This window comes from Sceloporus occidentalis, unplaced genomic scaffold, assembly GCF_023333645.1.
Source record: "Sceloporus occidentalis isolate IW3139 unplaced genomic scaffold, rSceOcc1.0.p SCAF_1, whole genome shotgun sequence".
NCBI classification, from domain to species: Eukaryota; Metazoa; Chordata; class Lepidosauria; order Squamata; family Phrynosomatidae; genus Sceloporus; species Sceloporus occidentalis.
This window is the reverse complement of record NW_028316981.1, coordinates 122183541-122204107: the sequence shown is the minus strand read 5'-3', so window position 1 is coordinate 122204107 and position 20567 is coordinate 122183541. Positions and strand designations below refer to the sequence as shown.

General features: G+C 43.5%; 1 protein-coding gene across 1 annotated transcript in view; it reads right to left on the bottom strand.

Moving 5' to 3' along the window:
• The window catches only part of LOC149322067 (netrin-1-like), a 178796-nt gene extending 159272 nt beyond the window's left edge, over positions 1-19524 (bottom strand). The window contains exon 1 of the mRNA XM_089522730.1: positions 18429-19524. Coding sequence (XP_089378856.1) covers positions 18429-19524 — 1096 coding nt within the window. The remainder of the gene's footprint in view (positions 1-18428) is intronic.
• Between the last annotated feature and the right edge of the window lie 1043 nt (positions 19525-20567).

Below are 20567 nucleotides of genomic sequence, written 5' to 3'. Positions count from 1 at the left end.
AAATATTCTGAGATGAAACAAACGGGGGGGGGGGGGGGAGAAGGATTTGGGCTATCATGGTTGTTGCCACACTGCAGAATTAATGCAGTTTGATACCACTTTAACTGTTGTGCCTCCATGCTATGGAATCCTGGGATTTATAGTATCCTGGTAGTATCCTTTAGCCAGCTTGGCTAGTGGCCATGTGGGATGGAAAATTGTGGGAGCTGTAGACCTCTGTTGCTTTTTACAAGGCATTCTTGTCATATACTTCTAAAATATTCATTACACCCTACCAGAAAGCATTCCATTTCTTTCTTCATGATGCTCCATCTCTTAAGGCTGCAGTCCTATGCCTACTTATCTGACAGCAAGCCCTAGTGAACTCCGGATATTTCAAAAGGAACACACACTGCACTGAACTACACGTCTTAATCCAATCTGCAGTTTAACTGAAATGCTTTTGATGTAATTAAAACAAAAATGCAGATGCACTCTGTATCATCATTAGATAGATCTAAAAGTGTAAACATCATATTCTACCAAATTTTCAACAACATGAAACTATGGATATGTATATATAAATGCATTTTGTGTTTATGTTATTGTAATTTAAAAGATCTAATTTTAATTTTGCTAGTTGTTTATGTCACAATTATTACATTAGCTTCAGGGATATATGGGAATTATAATTTATGAGTAACATTAGTACAGAATACATTACTAAGGATTCTATATGGTGTAATAATGGGAGGAGATCAATGGGGGGATGACACCATAAGGAGGGCTGGGGAGGGCCACGCAGGCCGGAGGAGCTTTGCACTGAGGCGGGGCAGTTAAAGGGGCCTCAGACTGGATGCTTTCTGTGTTAGAAATAATATAATTATTATTATTATTCTTATAGTCAGCAAACTCTATTATTGCTGCATTATTATTATTATTGTTAAACTGGATATTTCTGCATTGGAAATAATCATTATTATTATTCTGGATTATTTATGCATTGGAAGCAATAATAATAATAATTAAACTGGATTATTTGTGTATTGGAAGTAATTATTATGATTATTATTAAACTGGAGTATTTCTGCACTGGAAATAATAATAAATTATATATATATATTATATTTATTTTAATTTTAATTTATTTTTATTGGTTGCTTGCTATATTTTATTATTTAATGATGGTTGCTTTTTATGATGTGAAATTTTTAAATGATTCTGTGAACCGCTTTGATCGTCTCGGAAGAGCGGTATATAAATAAAGCATATTACTATTATTATTATTATTATTATTATTAAGTTACTGCACCAGGTGACACCAAATCTAGTGATGCCACTGAGTACAAACAATATATAGGCAGAAAAATATATAAATATTTTAAAAATAAATAACCTTCTTTATTATTTTCCTTTTGAGTAAATGACTTTAGCTTGAACCTTGTTCTGGGTTGTACGCAATCTGATAAGTATACTGGCAGATATTTTTCACAGACAATTTAAAACAGTGTTTTGTCATTAAAGGTAAAAAGGTAAAGGTTTCTCTTCACATTAACATCGAAATGTAACCGACTGTAGGTGGCAGTGCACATCTCCATTACTAAGTCAAAGAGCCAGTGTTGTCAAAGACAAGTCTGTGATCATGTAGCCAGTATGACTGCACAGAACGCGGTTACCTTCCCACCAAAGTAGTACCTATTTATCTACCTGCACTTTTACGTGTTTCAAACTGCCAAATTAGCAGAAGCTGGGATTAGTGACAGGAGCTCATTCCATCACACCATACTTGGGCCTCGTACTGCCCAAGAAACTTCCAACCTTACGATCATCAGAACTGGCATCTTAACCACTAAGCCACCACAAACATTAAATAGCTATATTGCCTTTTGTCAATATACTTGTTAAACTCCCCCCACCCCAATTCAAATAATAATAAAAGAGTAATAGATTTCACATCCAGTTTCTTAGACCTCTCCAGCTTCAGGTTCAACTAGATCAGCTCCTATATTTGTGCTATAATAAAATATTTTGCTGATCTGTTTGCAAAATGAGATAAAATGTGAATGCTTTTATGAAGTGGCGGGAGATGATGAGACATAAGAATGTAGTCTTGGATATCAAAATGTTCTCTGTGATATGGTGAGCATGTCAGGGAAGGAGCTTTTATGCACTGAACAATGCTCAAGGCTCAATGTGAGCACAATTCTCAAAGTTGGCTAGGAAGAGCTGGCAGGGCAGCAGATGCTGACAGTCCCCCCTCTTCCAAGGTGTTAATGAGAATCCCAGCAGTGTCCCTCCTGCAGCTGCTGCAAGCCAAAGGAGATAAATTACAGCTTTAGACTGTTTACACGTTTAAAGGGCACTTAACAGATTTCCCACAAGAGACTGAAATGCCCTTTCCCACCAAGACCATATTGCTAGAAGTATGACCCTGGTTAACCCCTCAGATACTGGTACGCTAAGCTCCAGGAAAAACAAAGCCTTTGCTCTTTTAAATATCTCTGCATGACAAAGAACTAAAGATGCCTCAACAGGGACTATAACCTATGATTTACAAACCCAGTTGATCATTTGGTTGTGGAGATAAAACTGCTGCCTTCATTAGTACCAGTGTGCACTGGAAACTGAAAGTGCCCAATACTGTGTACATTTAAGTTAAAATGCCTTCACGTAGTACAGCTCACTTTCACACTGATAGTTTGTCTAAATCCTACACGGTTAAGACATGTTGCTAACCCATGGCAATACTTTCTGCTCCCCTGTGGGAGCAACAAAGAGTGACCCCAACTGGAAAGCCTGCCCCTGTTGGGAAGAAGAATTTGACTTCTAAACAATGCCATTGGTTCAGCTGGAATTCTGACATTATCTAAGGTTAGTTGAATCAGGCAAGAATGATTTTTATTACACCATCCACTTGAAAACAACACATTCTTAGCATATGATGGCTCTTACACCAGTGCAGATGTATACATCTGTCCACAATTTGCTCCTGAACTGCTTTGAAATTCAGAGGGCTTGAAGACAACTTAAGGTTAGGCCATTTAGTATGAGAAAACATATAATGGAGTAGACTGTACTAGCAATCTTTTACTTGTGAGGAAACTCTCCACTTCATAGAATCCTAGAGTTGGAAGACACCATAACCACCATCCAATCCATCCCCTTGCCATGCAAAAATATACAATCAAAGCACTCCCAACAGATGGCCATCCAGTCTCCAAAGGAGACTCCACCACACTCCGAGGCAGCATTGTCAAATATCTCTTGCTGTCAGACATTCATTCTAATGTTTTGGTGGAATCTCTTTTTCTGGAGTTTTAACCCATTGCTCCATGCCTTAGTTTCTGGAGCAGCAGAAAACACGTTCATTCTTCAATTTGACAACCTTTCAGATATTTAAAAATGGCTATCATGCCACTTCTTAACCTTCTCTGTCGGAAAAGCTAAAGCACAGAATGAACTCAGACATGCTAGAGAGGTTAAGAAGAACAAAAAGGGCTTTTTGGATATGTCTGCAGCAAAAGGAAGAAGAAGGAAATGATAGGGCCATTGCATGGAGAAGATGGCAAAATGCTAACAGGGGACAGAGAAAAGGCAGAATTACTCAACACCTTCTTTGCCTCAGTCTTCTCAGAAAAGGCAAAGGGTGCTCAATCTGAGGATAATGGAGCAGAGGACAGAATAGGGGAATTTCAGCACAAAATAAGTAAAGAGATAGTACAGGAATATATGGTTAATCTAAATGAATATAAGTCTCCAGGACCAGATGAACTACATCCAAGAGTATTAAAAGAACTAGCAAATGTAATATCAGAGTCATTAGCAATAATCTTTGAGAACTCCTGGAGAACAGGAGAAGTCCCAGCAGACTGGAGGAGGGCAAACATTGTCCCCATCTTCAAAAAGGGAAAAAAAGGGATCTCAACAATTATTGTCCAGTTAGTCTGACATCAATATCAGGAAAGATTCTAGAGCAGATCATTAAGCAGAGAGTCTGTGAACATCTAGAAAGCAATGCCATAATCACAAAAAGTCAACACGGGTTTCAGAGAAAGAAGTCATGCCAGACAAACCTGATCTCTTTCTTTGATAAAATTACTAGCTTGGTAGATGAAGGGAATGCTGTGGATATAGTATATCTTGATTTCATCAAGGCCTTTGACTGGGTTGCCCGTGACATTCTTGCAAACAATGTGGGCTAGACAACGTAACTGTTACATGGATTTGTAATTGGTTGACTGGCCGAACCCAAAGGGTGCTCAACAATGGCTCCTTTTCATCCTGGAGAGAAGTGACCAGTGGGGTCCCACAGGGCTCTGTCCTGGGCCCAGTGCTATTCAACATCTTTAGCAATGACTTGGAGGACAAAATTGGGGGTATACTTATCAAATTTGCAGATGACACCAAATTAGGAGGAATAGCTAATACCCCAGAGGACAGGATCAAGATTCAAAATGACCTGAACAGACTAGAAGGCTGGGCCAAAGCTAACAAAATGAATTTCAACACGGAAAAATGTAAGGTACTGCACTTAGGGTGGAAAAATGAAATGAACAGATATAGGATGGGGGACACCTGGCTGAATGAAACTACGTGTGAAAGGGGTCTGAGAATCCAAGTAGACCACAAACTGAACATGAGTCAACAGTGCGATGCGGCAGCTAACAAGGCCAATGAGATTTTAGGCTGCATCAAGGGAAGTAATAGTGCCACTGTATTCTACTGTGGTCAGGCCCCACCTGGAATACTGTGTCCAGTTCTGGGCACCACAATTTTAAAAGGATCTTAAGAAACTGGATCTTGTCCAAAGGAGGGCAAATAAAATGGTGAAAGGTCTGGAAACCATGTCCTATGAGGAAAGACTCATGGAGTTGGGGATGTTCAGCCTGGAGAAGAGAAGGTTAAGAGGTGATATGATAGCTCTGTTTAAATACTTGAAGGGATGTCACATTGAGGAGGGAGCTAACTTGTTTTCTGCTGCTCCAGAGACTAGGACCCGGAGCAATGGATGCAAGCTCCAGGAAAAGAGATTCCACCTCAACATTAGGAGAAACTTCCTGAAAGTAAAGGCTGTTTGACAGTGGAACAAACTACCTCAGAGTGTAGTGGAGTTTCCTTCCTTGGAGGTCTTTAAACAGAGGCTGGATGGCCATCTGTCAGGGATGCTTTGATTCAGATTTCCTGCATGGCAGGGGGTTGGACTGGATGGCCCTTGAGGTCTCTTCCAACTCTATGATTCTATGCTAAACCTACCCAGCTTCCTAAGCCACCTCTCATGGGAAAGCCCCCCTCCATATTAAAAAGCAGTAATGTTTATGCTGGCAAGTGTTAAAGCACTACCATGGTATCAGCAGACAGTAGATCCATCCCCTCCAGGCTATCCATGTGCATGGCTAAAAAAATCTAATGAGCAGAGGCTGATTCCAGATGGGGATTTATTATAGATTCACTTTGGCTCATTCACTCACATTTTAGGGGTCAGGTCAGGTGTGGCATACGACTTTATTGTCCACTTTATTTTCCACTTTTATTCTGCCTGTATTTTCCTCAATGCTGCTTTCATCTTTTTCCTTACTGGAGAAAGCATTACCCACCCATCTCCCCACCTACCTTTTTTTCTTTCTAGAACAGAACAACAGGTGATATCTACTGGACCTAATCCATTGCCATCCCTTTTCCTTGTGTGTCTTTTTAGATGGTAAGCCAGAGCGCAGGGAATTGTCAAATTAACAATTGTAAATTGCGCATGTAAAGTGTTATGTACTTTATAAATAAATGATAATAATCATCTTCCTCTTGTTCTCCTTCTCCTTCTAAGTAGTGCAAGGCACATTTCTAACTACAGTATTTTTTTAAAATTGCAATATAAATAAAAAGAGTTATATTTGTTGTGATAACATTATGTTTACAGTCTGTGGACTATGGAGGCAAGTTATTGTAAGTTATTTTGAGTAGTACAAAAGTATTAGAAGAGTGTGATGTCTTGGAAAGGGGTGTGTGACCAGACATCCCCCCTTTCCAAGACATGTCCTACATTTCAACCCTCTGTCATGGAGGAATTTCAAAATGTCCTCCATTTTGAGCATTAGCAAGAAGAATCCATTTATATTTATATGAGTGTTTTTAGGTATTATTTTGTAATGTCCTACATTTTTCTTGAATGCCCTACATTTTGCAGTACATTGTCCTCCTTTGCAGTTATAACGTCTGGTCACCCTGGTGATACATATTTCTAAAATGAATGAATGAAATTTTATATACCATTTGCATACTTACAAGTGTCTCAGAAGATATTTGCAGAAACCAGTTCCCAAAATTATTCTGTGGGAGTAATACAGCCATCTTGTTGGATTCCCATTTTCACCCACCTTTGGATACAGTGGGAGTTGCAGTCCACAAACATCCAGAGGGCTGCACAATTAACACCGGTGCTGTCGCATGACATTATTAAAAACTTCACAGACTGGGCTAACAGTGGGCTATGGAGAGGTAAAACCAGGCTATGATTAAAGGAACAGGAGATCATATTATTATAATATGTTGTTGTTGTTGTGGGCCTTCCAGTCATTTACAATTTATGGCGATCTTAAGGCAAGCTTATCTTGGGGTTTTCTTGACAACTTTTGTTCAGAGGGGTTTGCCTTCACCTTTCTCTAAGAGAATGTGACTTGTCCAAAGTCATCCAGTGGGTTTTCATGGCCAAGCAGAAATTCAAAACCTGGTCTCCAGTCCAACACCCAAACCACTACACTGGGCTTATAAATATTGGGCCACTTTTGATACAAATGCCTTTGCAGATTAGTGATCCACACAACTGAAAATGCTAATTTTATCATCTAGGGTCTCTGAATGACATGTGGGAAGCTAGCTACCTAAAGAACTGCCTCTTCCCCTCAAACCTGCCTAGCCTCAAGGGCCTGCTTCAAATTGTCTGATTTACGTTCTGACAGTTTCTTTTTGGGTTCCATTCCCAAAGAGGAACGTGCATATCATTTTTACTTTCATTTTGACACTTGTTTTTGCCCAGGCCTTTTTGTGTTTGTGTGGTTTTTAAAAATACTGGAGTTTTAACAAGTGCTGCAATTTGTTATTGTTATGTACTGTTATTTATTTGTTACATTTATTGTATTTTTGCTCTACCCCAGCCTTTGAGAGACAAGGCTGAAAGTGGCTAATAAATATATGGATAGATGGGTGGGTGGTGAGGGGTGAGAAATTGGAGGGAGGCACAGGGTTATTTCAAAATGTAATTAGCTGTGTGTTTCTTCCAAGAAAAAGAATCAGACCCAGATATCTTCTCACATCCCTTTCAGTATTCCCCTACAGATGCACCAAATGCCTGTTCCTACCATTTTCTGTCTTTTTAAACTTACACTCAGGAACATTAAACCTTAAAGAACCTTGTGCTGCCTGAATGGATTTATTGTGGACCTCAAAACTCTGATGGCTTAGAGAGATGCCCAATTTGCTTACTTTCCTTCATTACCATGGACTGATATCGTAGGTGGAGCTAACAGAAAGTAGTACCAATCCTTTACAATCCTTGTTTGCTGTGGTTTTAAATTACAGATGCCTATTGCCTCTGGTGGAACCGCTGAATTAGTTTTCCTAAACATGAGCCCAACCACAGACTTAGGGAATGCTGCTTGCAAACATCTGTCTCACAAGATATTTCAGCAGTAAAATGCCCAAGTAGGAAATTCTTAATCAGGAACATATCAAAACATCAATATGCTTTGTATTTCATTTGTAAAAACAAGCTTCCATACCCCTAGAAATATTTTTCAACAGACCTCCCTGGACCTGAAATCTTTGTAACTTGGTCTTTTCATGTAAAAGAGAATAAGAGCTGAAGCAAGCAAAAGAACCAAAGTAAAAAAGAAGAAGAGTTTAAAGACTGCTTGTGGCTCCAGATTGCTGCTTTAGATACCATACACTATTACTATATATTCACTATTATATTTGTTTATAATGGCAAAATAGATATATTTTTATTGCTCTCCATACAGATATCCCAGCTGATACATTTAAGGCATAAATCCCTGATAGCTGATGTATTAAAGAATCCCTGTCTTTCTATTGGGCAATGAAATAGCTGTAAAGCTATGTCCATCTCTTCTGAAACTACTTCTGGAGCAAACTGCATTCAAAAGAGAACACTAAAGTGGGGAAATGAGTTTCCCACTGAAAAGCTTATATCCAATTGTCGATCTCCACTAGAGTATACCTGCTGAATTAATAAGTACTTGGTAAGTCAACATTTATGCAAACTTCATTGATCCAATGGGTCTACTCTAATTGGGACTAACAACTGAGTTTAGGTCTAGAGTTCTTTTGGTAATTTGCTTGTAGCAATAGCCTAATTCTGTAGTGCATGATGAACTGCAGAAAGACAGGTGGATTTTGCAATCAATGCTGGAGGAGGGCACCTGGCTAATATTTGTCCCCAGTGCAACATCTATGGAGCATAAGGTCTATAGAAGCCAACCTCAAACCAACATCCTCACACTTGCTTTTTTTCATCAGCACTTTCTCTCTGCCCTGGGATAGGATTTAATGAGGGCAATGTTGGTCACAAGTATCCTGTTTGGATTCCCCCACCCTTGGCTAAATAACCTGGGAGTTTATCACACGGGAGGAATTTCTCTTAATAAAAAATAATAATACACTTTTTATTTATATACTGCTTTTCCTTCAGATCAAAGCTGTTCACACACAATAAAACTGTATGACCCATGTCATAGTTTTTGAATTTCGAATGAAAAGAAAGTGGGGCTAGAACGCATTCACATGAATTTGCTAGTTCAGCGAATTTACGTGGATGCAAATTGCGTTCAAACTGACTTCCCATTGCCCGAAAATAGCTTGCCATTGCTCAAAATTGCATGTGGTTGGCTATCATGCAATAATGTGAAACCCCATGATTATGTTTGGACTGACTTCCCATTGCCTGAAATTGCGTGTGGTAGTCTATCACGCAATAACGTTAAACCCCATGATTGCGTTCGGATTGCCATTGGATTATACTTCCAATTTCCCTTGTCTGATAAACTCCCTGGAGACCTGGTAGCCATATGTCTTGTCCCCCCTACTCCATTACGGTCACTACACCTGATGCCATAAAGTAAAGGTATGAATATCTAGTTGTAACCGACTGTAGGGGGCGGTGCTCATCTCTGTTACCAAGCCAAGGGTGCCAGCATTGTCCAAAGATGACTCCAGTGGTCATGTGGCCAGCATGACTGCATGGAATATTGTTACCTTCCCACTGAAGTGGGACCTATTTATATATTTACATTTGCATACTTTTGAACTGCTAGGTTGGCAGAAGCTGGGACTGGAGACAGGAGCTCACCCCATCATGTGGCACTTGGGCCTTGAACTGCCAACCTTCTGATCATCTCAACTGGCATCTTAACCAGTAGGGATGGTATATTTTAAATAGGTTGTTTGGTCACAATAAGGTAGTCAATGAGGGGAAGGAAGAATGTGTCACCAGTAAGCATCCAGAGGCATCTTTAAGGAGAAAGATGGGAGGATCTGATCTGTAGGGTCTTGATATATGGAGTACTCTTTGGGAGAGTGGCTCAGGGTGGTTCTTCATCATAAAACGTTTTTATGTTTATTTTTTGTATCTCGCTTTTCTTTGATAAAACAATCAAAGTGGCTAATACTTCATACTTCAAGGTATGGCCATCAGTCAGGTCTGGCTAGTAGCCAGTAGGAGTTCAACTTAGCACTGGAACTGCTTTTATCATTGCAGATCTTGTCTGATGTTAATTTAACCAGTTGTGATACTTATTTATCCAGGACTTTGTTTGTCACCTCTATATTTCTAGGTACAACCATGAGTTGGAGTAACATGCTGCTCCTCACTCATCTCTCCCCCTGAATAGTTTGAATTAAGTTTGAATTGCCCACAATTTCCAAACCCAAATTGTTTCTGAACAGTTTCATTAATATAAACCGCAGTTTAGCACACACATATAATATGTTCGCCCAGGGTGGCTGGACAACAAAGAAACTGTGATTAGATAAAATTAAACCAAGATGTGAGAAGTAATGTCTCAAGCAAAGAAGAATCTAACAAATAAAAAGTTCATGTCTGCTTTTTGTATTATGACACATTTAGTTATGCTCATTTTTTTTTAAAGGAAGGATTCTCAGTGAGCCAGACTGTTGTATGATGCCAATATTGTGTTTTGTTGTTATTCTTGCTGCTCAGGAGCAAGACAAAGAAACTTAAAAGCTTTTAGCTAATGATAATTTAATAGAATAAATGGAACTGTGTGCAATGCAAACCAGATTACTTTTCTACTGTTTCAACTTCAGACACCCTGAAAGCCAAGGTAAATGACACCCACTGTCCATAAGCAACATGAAAGTCACTTTAGCATCTAGTGACATAAATGGAAAAGAAATTCATTGAGTTCTCTAGGGAACAACCAAGCTAAGGACACAATCAGACAAGACAAGATTAGCTTGTAGGGATAAACTCTCAGAAGAAGTTCACAGAACTGGGAGAAAGAGGGTTAACATTTTCATCTGCACCATTTCACCCATCCCAATTCATCCCTCCAATCTTATTTGTCCATGAGAAAAAACCTTACCCACAGTGGGTAAAAAAAAAAAAAATCCACAGTGTTAAAAATAAGCTATAACTTCTAGAAGGAAATTCAGATAACAGCATAAGAGGAAGAGCTAGTTCTTCTCCATAGGCCTACAGTCCTGCGATACATGCATCCCCTTTTAAAAAAATAAATAAAATAAAATCCACAGGAGATCTCATTATACAAATAAAGTCTCAGCTAGCTTGACCCTCAGTTTGACATGAACCCCAGAAACTTTGGGGTCTACTCAAAACATTATATTGCCTAAGGTGGAAAATCCAAACCCTCCCTCTCTGTTTTTACTCCTGGATATTGGGTGCCTTCAAGGTTGCCTGAAGTGCCCACTTCACTCTGTCTAATCAAAAGGCTGGCCTAGAGACACTTATGTAAAAACATCTTGAATTTGCAGCTGAAATTGATCACGGTTGGAAACGTAGGTTTAGCTCCAACTTTCTGTTCCAAGAAAGCAAAGCCATTTTTAGCTCATCTACATCTGGCACCAAAACAGATGTGATAAGGAAATCCGACCCATGCATCTTGCAAAACACGTATACACACTTAGATGAGGAGCCAGCAGCCCCCTAAATACCGAACTAAAAGTCCTATTATCCTGACCCTGGCCATGATGGCTGGGGCTTGTGAGACCTGGAATCCAGGAACTTTTTGGAGGGCCAAAAATCCCTCTCCATTCTTTAAGCAGCTGTGGTGAAGTCTGATTTTGACTAAGGCAGTGCAGGTCACAGGGGCAGGAGAACAGTAGCATTGGGGAAGGGGTTCCTGTTTAAAAGTTCTCTTTTATCTGACACTTCCCACTTCATAGCTGTTCTGGCCTTCAGGAAACACAGAAACACAAGTTTTCTGGAAAATTAAGCAAGCTAGGCATGCCTCAGAATAAACAAAGCAGTGTCTGTTTTGATCATTGTAGGGCAGTACTTCTCAAGCTGTCTGATGTACAGAGGCAGCATTCCCCCAGTCCCCAATATGCCAGGAAACCTGGCTACTCTAAATGAATTCAAGTCTCCAGGGCAGATGAACCACGTCCAAGGGTATTGAAAGACCTGGCAGAAGTAATCTCAGAACCACTGGCAATAATGTTTGAGAATTCCTGGAGAACAGGAGAGATGTCAGCAGACTAGAAGAGGCTGAATGTTGTTCCAGGATTCAAAGGGGTGGGGGGAGGACCCAAACAATTACTTCCCTGTCAGCCTCATATCAATACCTGGAAAGATTATAGAGCAGATCATTGAACAGACAGTCTTTAAGATCTCAAAAATAAATGCCATGATCACTAAACTTAAACATGGGTTCCTCAAAAACATGTTATGCCATGCTAATCGTGGTACAAAACACACTGCAGAAATAATCTGGTTTAAGACTGCTTTAACTGCCCTGGTTCAGTGCTAGGGAATCCAGGGAATTGTAGTTTATTGTGGTACCAGAACTCTCTGACAGAAAAGGTGGCTAAATGTCTCACAAAACTACAATTTCTAGGACTCCCTAGCACTGAACAAGAACAGTTAAACTGGTCTCAAACTGGATTGTTTCTGGAGTGTGTTTGGGACCCATCCCTCCCTACCTCCCTCCCTCCTTCCCCCCACCCTCTTTTTAATAGAGTTACAAAATTGGGAGATGAAGGAGATGCTGTGGATGTAGTGCATCTTGATACCCATGATATTCTTGCAAACATGCTAGTAAAATGTGAGTAGATAATGCTACTGTTCAGTGGGTATCTAATTGGTTAACTGGCCAAACCCAAAAGGTGTCCACCAATGGCTTCTCATCCTGGAGAGAAGTGACTGGCATGGTGCCACAGAGCTCTGTCCTGGGCCCAGTACTATTCAACATCTTTATCAATGACTTGGATGATGGAATTCAGGGCATGCTTACCAAATATGACAACTAGGAGGAGCAGCTAATACCTTAGAGGACAGGATCAGAATTCAAATTTACCTGAACAAATTAGAGAGCTGGGCAAAAACTAACAGAATGAATTTCAACAGGGAAAAATGTAAGGTTAGGCAGGTAAAAAATGAAATGCACAGATAATAGGTTGGTTGAAACCTGGCTTAACATCAGTATATGTAAAAGGGATCTAAGAGTCGCTGAACATGAATCAACAGTGTGATGTGGCAGCTTAAAAAGCCAATGTGATTGTAGGCTGCATCAGTAGCAGTATAGTGTCTAGCTCAAGGGAAGTACTACTATCACTCTATTCTGTTCAGTTCTGGTCACCACAATTCACAGCTGGAGCATGTCTGGAGGAGGGTGACCAAAATAGTAAAGGTTCTGGAAACCATGCCCTATGAGGGGTGGCTTAGGGGGCTGGGTATGTTTAGCCTGAGGAAGAAAAAGTTAAAAGGGCACATGATAGCCATAAATATCAGAAGGGATGTTATATTGAGGATGGAGCAAGCTTCCTTTCTGCTGCTCCAAAGACTTGTACACTGAGCAATAGATTAAAGCTACAGGAAAAGAGATTCTACCTAAGCATTAGGAAGGACTTCCTGACAGTAAGAAATGTTCCCCAGTTGGACATTGCCTTGGAGAGCGGTGGAGTCTCCTTCTTGGAGGTCTTTAAGCAGAGGCTGGATGGCCATCTGTCGGGGATGCTTTGACTGTGAGTTCCTGCATGGCAGAATGGGGTTGGACTGGATGGCCCTTGTGGTCTCATCCAACTCTGTGATTCTATTATTCCAACTCGAGGTTCTGCCCATCACACCAGTTTTGGACAACATTCAGTCCAAACATCTGTGGGGTTTTAAACAAAACAACAGTAGCACAATAAAGCTAATCAATTCCATCCTGAATCAATTTGCTTCCTAATTCCAAAAGTATAATGAAAGATCAAATGAAAACTCAGTGCCTGCCATCACTGTTTGATCCATCTTGGTTTTCAGTGTAACCAGGTTAATAGCCTCACTGCCCCAGTATTTCATTTATGTCTTTTCAATCATTTGATGTTGTAGCATCTGTTAAGGAGACCTAACCCTCCTGCCTCAGATTAGATAAGTCATCAATGGCAATAGCTTCAGGACAAGTGCCAGTCTGCATGGCAAGCTTCCTGATGTCTCCAGAGACACTGTCTATATTACATGCAGTAGTGTCAAATAAGGACTGTAGCTATCAAGATTTGCTCTTGGCCTACATGTCTCTTTTAACTTTTATGCCCAGTTGCTCCAAGATAAAGAGCTGGGCAACCAGGGTGGACCAGGATGCAACTTCCCTCCAGCGGTGGTGGGTCATGAGAGCTGGTCTACTTACAAATTAATGGAGGTTGAACTTAACCATGAGAACAAAATCTGTTCACAGGACTGTCTGGTTTTGATGGTTCAATGGCAAAATAAATTTCAGAGAGTGAAAGGATAGCAAAGACCACTCTTAAAGGAACAAGAATTGCATGCTATATAGGACTTTAGTATATTGCAGTCTAGAATTAGGGGTGAGAAGTGAGTTGGTCGTTTGCTAAAACTAAAGGATGCAATGAAAAGCTACAAAATGATTTCTTCAAATTGGCAGGAATGGACATTAAAATGGAGAATGTGGTTTAATATACGCAACTGTGAAGTGACATACCTGTGCTGGGACCAAAACTCTTTAATTCCACACAAACACTGATTGTGTCTGAACCAAAGGTGATTGGCAAGGAAAGGGATCTTTGTGTTGTGGCAGACAGAGTGTTCACTCAAAATGCTGACAGTATGCCATTGCTATGCAAAAGGCAAATTCAATTTCAGGCTCATTAGGAATGGAAAAGTGTGTGTGTGTGGGGGGGAACTAAAGCGACCAATAACATAATGCACTACACAAATCTATGGCTGGGATACTGTGTAAAATTCTGCTTACAGTTCCGGTCACCCTGCATCTCAACAAGGATATTGTAATGATAGGAAAGGAGACAAGAAGGATAATTCAAATGATCAAGGGGCTGGAGCAACCTCAAATGTTTGTGACTTTTTAGTTTTGGAAAAAAGCCAGTACAGGAGAAGTGTATGAAACATACACAACATGGAGAAAGTGGACAGGGATATCTCCTCCCGTAATATTAGAATCCCATGTCATCCAATGAAGCTAAATGCCACGGTGGGATATTTAATACAGACAGAAGAAAGCAACCATTTCCACAGTAGGAAGATGTAGTGGTTGATATATAAATTCATATGGATGTATGGATATACCTGTATTACCCCCATCTCCAGTTTCAGAAGATCAGATAGTAGGCAAGGTGAGCTGGAGGTTGCTAAAGCATGCCTGTCCTTCTGCTGGTGGGCTTCCCAGGAGCATCGTATTGGTCCAGAATGATGGACTGGGTAAGTCCTTGACCTGATCCAACAGGGCTCTTTTCAGTTGCTTACGTAAGGCTGGAGAGTGAATAAAGTAACAGAAGATCTTCTGCAGGGGTATCCGAAAGACAGGAACCTGTTCGGCTCTTCTACAAAACGGGGTGGAAAATATATGGCCAGGGCACTAAACAAGGCAAATCTGGACACTGCAGGCAAGTTTAGGGACTAAATGAGCTGTATAACCAGAGCTCCTGAATACACATAGACATATGCTTCAGCCCAGACATTTAGCAAAGAAAGGGACCTTTCCCATTCTTTTTCATAAATAGAAGAGGATGGGGTGGCGGAAAGAAGAAGAAGAAGAAAAAGTTTCTCATATTTGTTTTGTATTATGATAAGTCTCAAAAAATCTCAGTTCAAATTGTGGTTTTCGTAAGTATCACAAGGAATATGGGTATTTCTAAAAATGCCTTAGGAAGTGCTCACTAGGAATGCATGTTGTGGTAACATTTATGTATAAATGCAGCATAGAGGATGGGCGTTTCCTTCATCATTACATGAAAAGAAAATTCATCAACGCACTTAATAATTTCTAAAACATCCGTAATTATTCTTTATTAATCAAGTTATATTTAATACGTTTATATCCTTTAGAACTGGATCCTTGTGTTGCTTATACACGAGGTGCTGGCTGACTTTAAGGGTACTTCCAACTCTACCCATATTGACTGGAGGAGCAGCTGAGTAAAATTGCCACCCTGAATCCAGCGGAACATGGACGCAAACTGAGCTAGAAGCAAGCAAGTCTTCCAGCTACAGGCTCCCTCCCCGTACCTCTCAGGGAAAGTTACCTTCAGATTCACACACGTTTAGCACTGGCAGCAGGTGCTCAAGGAGTACATATTGCAGATGTTTAAAAACAACCAACAAGTGGAGTGTTTCATTTCCCCTAAATACTTCGGAGTGTGTTTAAGTACAGTTTATAATGCTTTGCAAATAATAATAATAATAATAAATAATTCCCAGTCATATTATACATCTGGCTCGGCAGCTGGGGTAATTCGGAGTCCCCTGGAAACGCTTTCGGTCCCCTGGGAAGGACCGAGCCCCTCAGGATCCGATTCCCATCCCACCAGCCTTGAACCATATCTCCCTCCTCCTCCTCCTCTCTCTCTCTTCCAGCCCCAATCCCCTTTTTACAATCGCATTTCTCTAGCCCTTGTTGCTGTTCTGTTAAGGAGTAACAGGGCTTTCTTGGCAGGACTGGTCCAGAAGAGGTTTGCCATTGCCTTCCTCTCAACTACTCTCAGCAAGAGTAGGGCTCACAACAAACTCCGACTCCCAGAATTCCATAGCCTTGAGCCAGACAAAGAGTTAAAGCGGTGCCAAACCAGGTTATTTCTGCAGTGTGGATGCAGCCCTCGTGTTGCAGATGGATGTTAAGTTTCCTGGGCTTTGAGAACGGAGATTACCTGTATGACCCTCTTACAGTGCTGCTACTCCACTTTTACTCCTCTGGCTGTCTCCTCTTGCATTTTGGGGATTTGTGAGGCCTAAGAGCTCTACTCTGGCTCAGAGTTGTAAACGCTTTTTCCTAAACTGCAACTCCCAGAATGCAACAGGAGGCAGTTAAAGTGGAACAGCGGCGCTATAAGAGTGTCGTGCGGTAATGTCTAATTTCCCAGAAAGCACATCGCCAGAAGGAGGAGGTGCCAGCCTGCAAGCCATACCCCTCCATACGATCTGAACTGAGAACAGAAACAGCAAAATGCAGACCTAAGACTAATATCTTCCCATTTTTTTCTCTCCTGATGAAGAAGCCAGTGGAGCTTCGAAAGCTTGCAATGTGTCTATTGTGCATTTTGGTTGGCCGCATAAAGGTGTCACTGTTTGGTGGGTTTTTGATGTTGTTGGATTCTTAATCGTGATCGGTCTCAAACTTTCAAGCAAGTCTGTTGCAGGATAGTCTGATACACAGATATGTCTCAGCAAACACACACATAAATATGTGAAGTCGGAGACTTTCATGGCCGGCATCCATAGGTTTATGTGGGTTTTTCGGACTATGTGGCCATGTTCCAGAAGAGTTTATTCCTGATGTTTCGCCGGAAGCTGTGGCTGGCATCTTCTCTTGTAGAACATGGCCACATAGCCCGAAAAACCCACAAAAAGACACACACACAAATAAAGGGCAGAATGCCTGTAAGCATGCACAAATGGCCTCCCTTCCGCTGCCAATCCGGACGGACGCTCAACCTGTGGATTGTCATCCCACTGAAAAGCCGGGCTCTCCAGCTGACACGCAAGGCGACTCCGCCTTCACACGGGCAAAAGCAAGCGCCCAATGTACACGTGTCAAGCGGCAGCCCGTGCGCGAGGGGACTCCGGCTGCCCCCGCAGGGTGACCAGGTGGCCTCACCGCAAAGGAGGACACGGCACCGGAAAATATAGGACACTGAAGAAACGGAGGAGTTGCCTGACCAAAGAAAAGCTCAAAGCACTGACAGAAATGGAAATCCATGCTTCTCGGTCATGCTCAAGGTGGAGGACATTTCGGGATTTCTCCTGGACGGAAGGTTGAAATGGAAAAGGAGGACGCCCTCAAGAGCTGCCCCACTTAGTCTGTAGCGCCGAAACAAGGCGGATGGACACCACTTCAATACTATAAAATTCTGGGGAGATCTTATAATCGATAAGAATAAAAGCTTTATGTTTACCCCGCTCCTCTGTCAAAGACAATCTTGAAGCTCCTTTGAGACTGTTACTGAAAGGTGCTACCAGATCTCTCTGCATACTGATTCCACAGACTGAATACCCCTGTATCTTTCAGTTCTACAGTGGTTATGTAGTACTTAATATTTAACAACTTCACATGCGGGGTGATTATTTGGTTATATATACTATCATAAAACTTTCTGTCGTGGATTGCATCTTCTAACATAGCTGATGTGAACAACTACCAGTGATAATTTGATAATCTATTACTGAAAGGCGTTATTACCATTACTATTTGAGGCTATTGCCGAAAAGTGCTACCAGATCTCTCTGCCTACTGATCGCCTTCTCGGTCAGAGGGCGCTGGTGCCACAGCAAACTACAACTCCCAGGATCCCACAGCACCGAGCCAGCTGTCATCCAGCCCAGCCGCACATTGGGATAGCCTTCCCTGAAGTTGAGAGAGTGTGACTTGCCTTGTGGTAAGGGTAGTCCCATGTTAAAGAGAAGTGTTTTGGTATGTGAGATCTGAACTCTCAAAGGCAGGAGTCTAAGAATAAGTGTGCATTAATGTTAGCTTCCAAAACCTCGGAGGGACAGACAGGGCGGCAGAAACCATTTTCTTTTCGTCACTGTCGGAAGTCGTGAAGAGTTTCCGTGGTTGCTGCCAGCGGTTCTCAACATCCTCCAGATGTTTGGGACTTCATCCCCCAGGTTCCCTCCTCGTTGGCCCGGCTGGGGGCCGACGTCCCAAACGGCTGGAGGATGAAAGGGCTGGTCCCTGCTGGGTCTTTCCTTTCCCCCTCCCCGGGCGGACCCCCTTCCTCCCCTCGGGGCGACTCACCGACGCACTCGTTGGCCTCTCGGGCGGTGGCCCTCTGCCAGGGCCGGTCGTAGTGGAAGGGCTTGCAGCGGTCGCACTCGGGGCCGGCGGTGTGGTGCTTGCAGTCGCAGAGCAGCTGCCCGTCGCGGTCGCGGAGGCAGCGGGCGGCGTGTCCGTTGCACTTGCACCGTCCGCCCACCTGCAGGTCGGAGACGGCGTAGTAGTAGGAGTCGCGGGCCAGCTGGGAGTCGTCCTCGTTCTCGTCGCCGAAGGTGTGGAGGCGGCTGAAGACCACCTGGATGTCGGTGGCCGTGACCCAGTCCTGCAGGACGGGCGAGTTGTCGAAGTCGTGGGCCGAGGGCCGCCCGTCGAGGGTGGAGAAGGCGATCAGGCCGCCGGCCAGGGGCCGCAGGTCGGTGTGGGAGTCGGTGCAGACGGCCTCCTGCTCGTTCTGCTTGGTGATGGCGGCGCGGTTGGGGCGGTTGTACATCTTGCGGCACTGGGCCGAGTAGAACTGGAAGGGCACCCAGCTCTTGCCGCCGTCCATGGACTTGAGGATGGCCATGGACTCCGGGCGCGGCGAGCAGAACTGCAGGCTGACGTAGGTCACCTCGAACTTCTTGCCCAGCGCCAGCGAGAGCGTCACGTTCAGCGGGTGCTGCACGAAGCTCTCCGACTGCCAGCAGGTCAGGTTGTGCGGGTTGTTCAGGTCCGTCAGGTAGGAGGCCGGGTGCCAGCGCTTCGGGTCGCCCGCGTCGCACACCTGGCAGGAGGAGGGCGAGAGCGAGGCCGCCCGCGGGCCCCGCTCCTCCTCGGCCTCGCCGCCCGGACCCTTCCTCTCGGACAGCACGCAGAAGCGGCTCGGGGGCCTCCCGCAGGTGCTGGACACCCGCACCTCCTTCCCGAAGGCCGCGTTGACGAAGTCCGGGATGCAGCGCCGGGGGTGGCCCGTCTCGTCGTAGCAGGGGTCCGGCTGGGGCGCCGCCGCCTGCGCCGAGAAGAGGCCCAGCCCGTAGCCGCCGCCCCCGCCGCCAAGGCCGGCGCCGCCCTCCGCCAGCCACGCCGCCAGGGCCACAAGGGCCGCCAAGGCCCCGGGCCCCCGGCCCCTGGGCCACATCCTCGGCGGTGGCTCCTCCGAAGGGCAGGAAAGGACGAGGCGCCTGGAAGGGAGAGAGAAGACGGAGACACGCGACGTCAGCCTGAAGACCTGCCTCGCCTTCCTCCTCCTCCTCCTCCTCCTCCTCCTTGGGTTTATTTTATTTGATTTCTATCCCGCCTTTCTCCCCGAAGGGACCGCAGGCGGCTCACGATCACCATTCTAAAAACATATTGCCACGAAAGAATCAAAAAAGTCATCTAAAAACAATACAAAACGACCCACAATAAACTCACAATACTCATAAAAACAATATAAAATGACCCACAATAAGCCCATCCCATATAAAGCCCATCCCAAGACTAGACATTAAACGCCTGTCTGAACGGAGCCGTTTCCGTTTTTACCTTAATCTCAAATTGGTCAAAACTTATGCATAAATCACACACAAATAGGGAGTTCTGGGGGTGTTGGCAGTGGCACCGTCAAGGTCGGACTGGCAAGGCAGCACTGGTCCCAAACCTGCAGGAGACCGGGCGGGACTCTACATACGTGGATGCCTTTACCCCTCCTTGAATAGGAGTAGCTGCCTGGCCTCAAGGCGCTTGCCTTCGTTTCCGACCCTCGCATTGGGGCTCTCCAAGTTTCTTCAGAAGGGGTTTGCCCTAGCCTAGCCCTGAAGTTGAGAGAGTGTGACCTGCCTAAAGGTAGTCTCTTGACATAAAGGTCTAGCCATAACCGACTGTAGGGGGCAATGCTCATCTCCGTTTCTGAGCCGAAGAGCCAGCGTTGTCCGAGGACTACTCTGGCGGTCATGTGGCCAGCATGAAGTAGATCGATAGGTTCCCAATGTCTGAGAAGTGCCACCTATCTATCTACTTGCCTAAAGTGACAGGTTTTTACGTGGCTGAACTGGGACTCCGCAGTCCAACGCTCCAACCACTACTCAAACTTCTCTGGGAACGGGTCGGTCTCCACTAAGAGTGGACTTTAATGGACACCTTAAGAAAAGAAGGTCATCTCAGGCTCAAGTGTTGGCTCAGAAGAAAGTGGCAGCGCGGTGT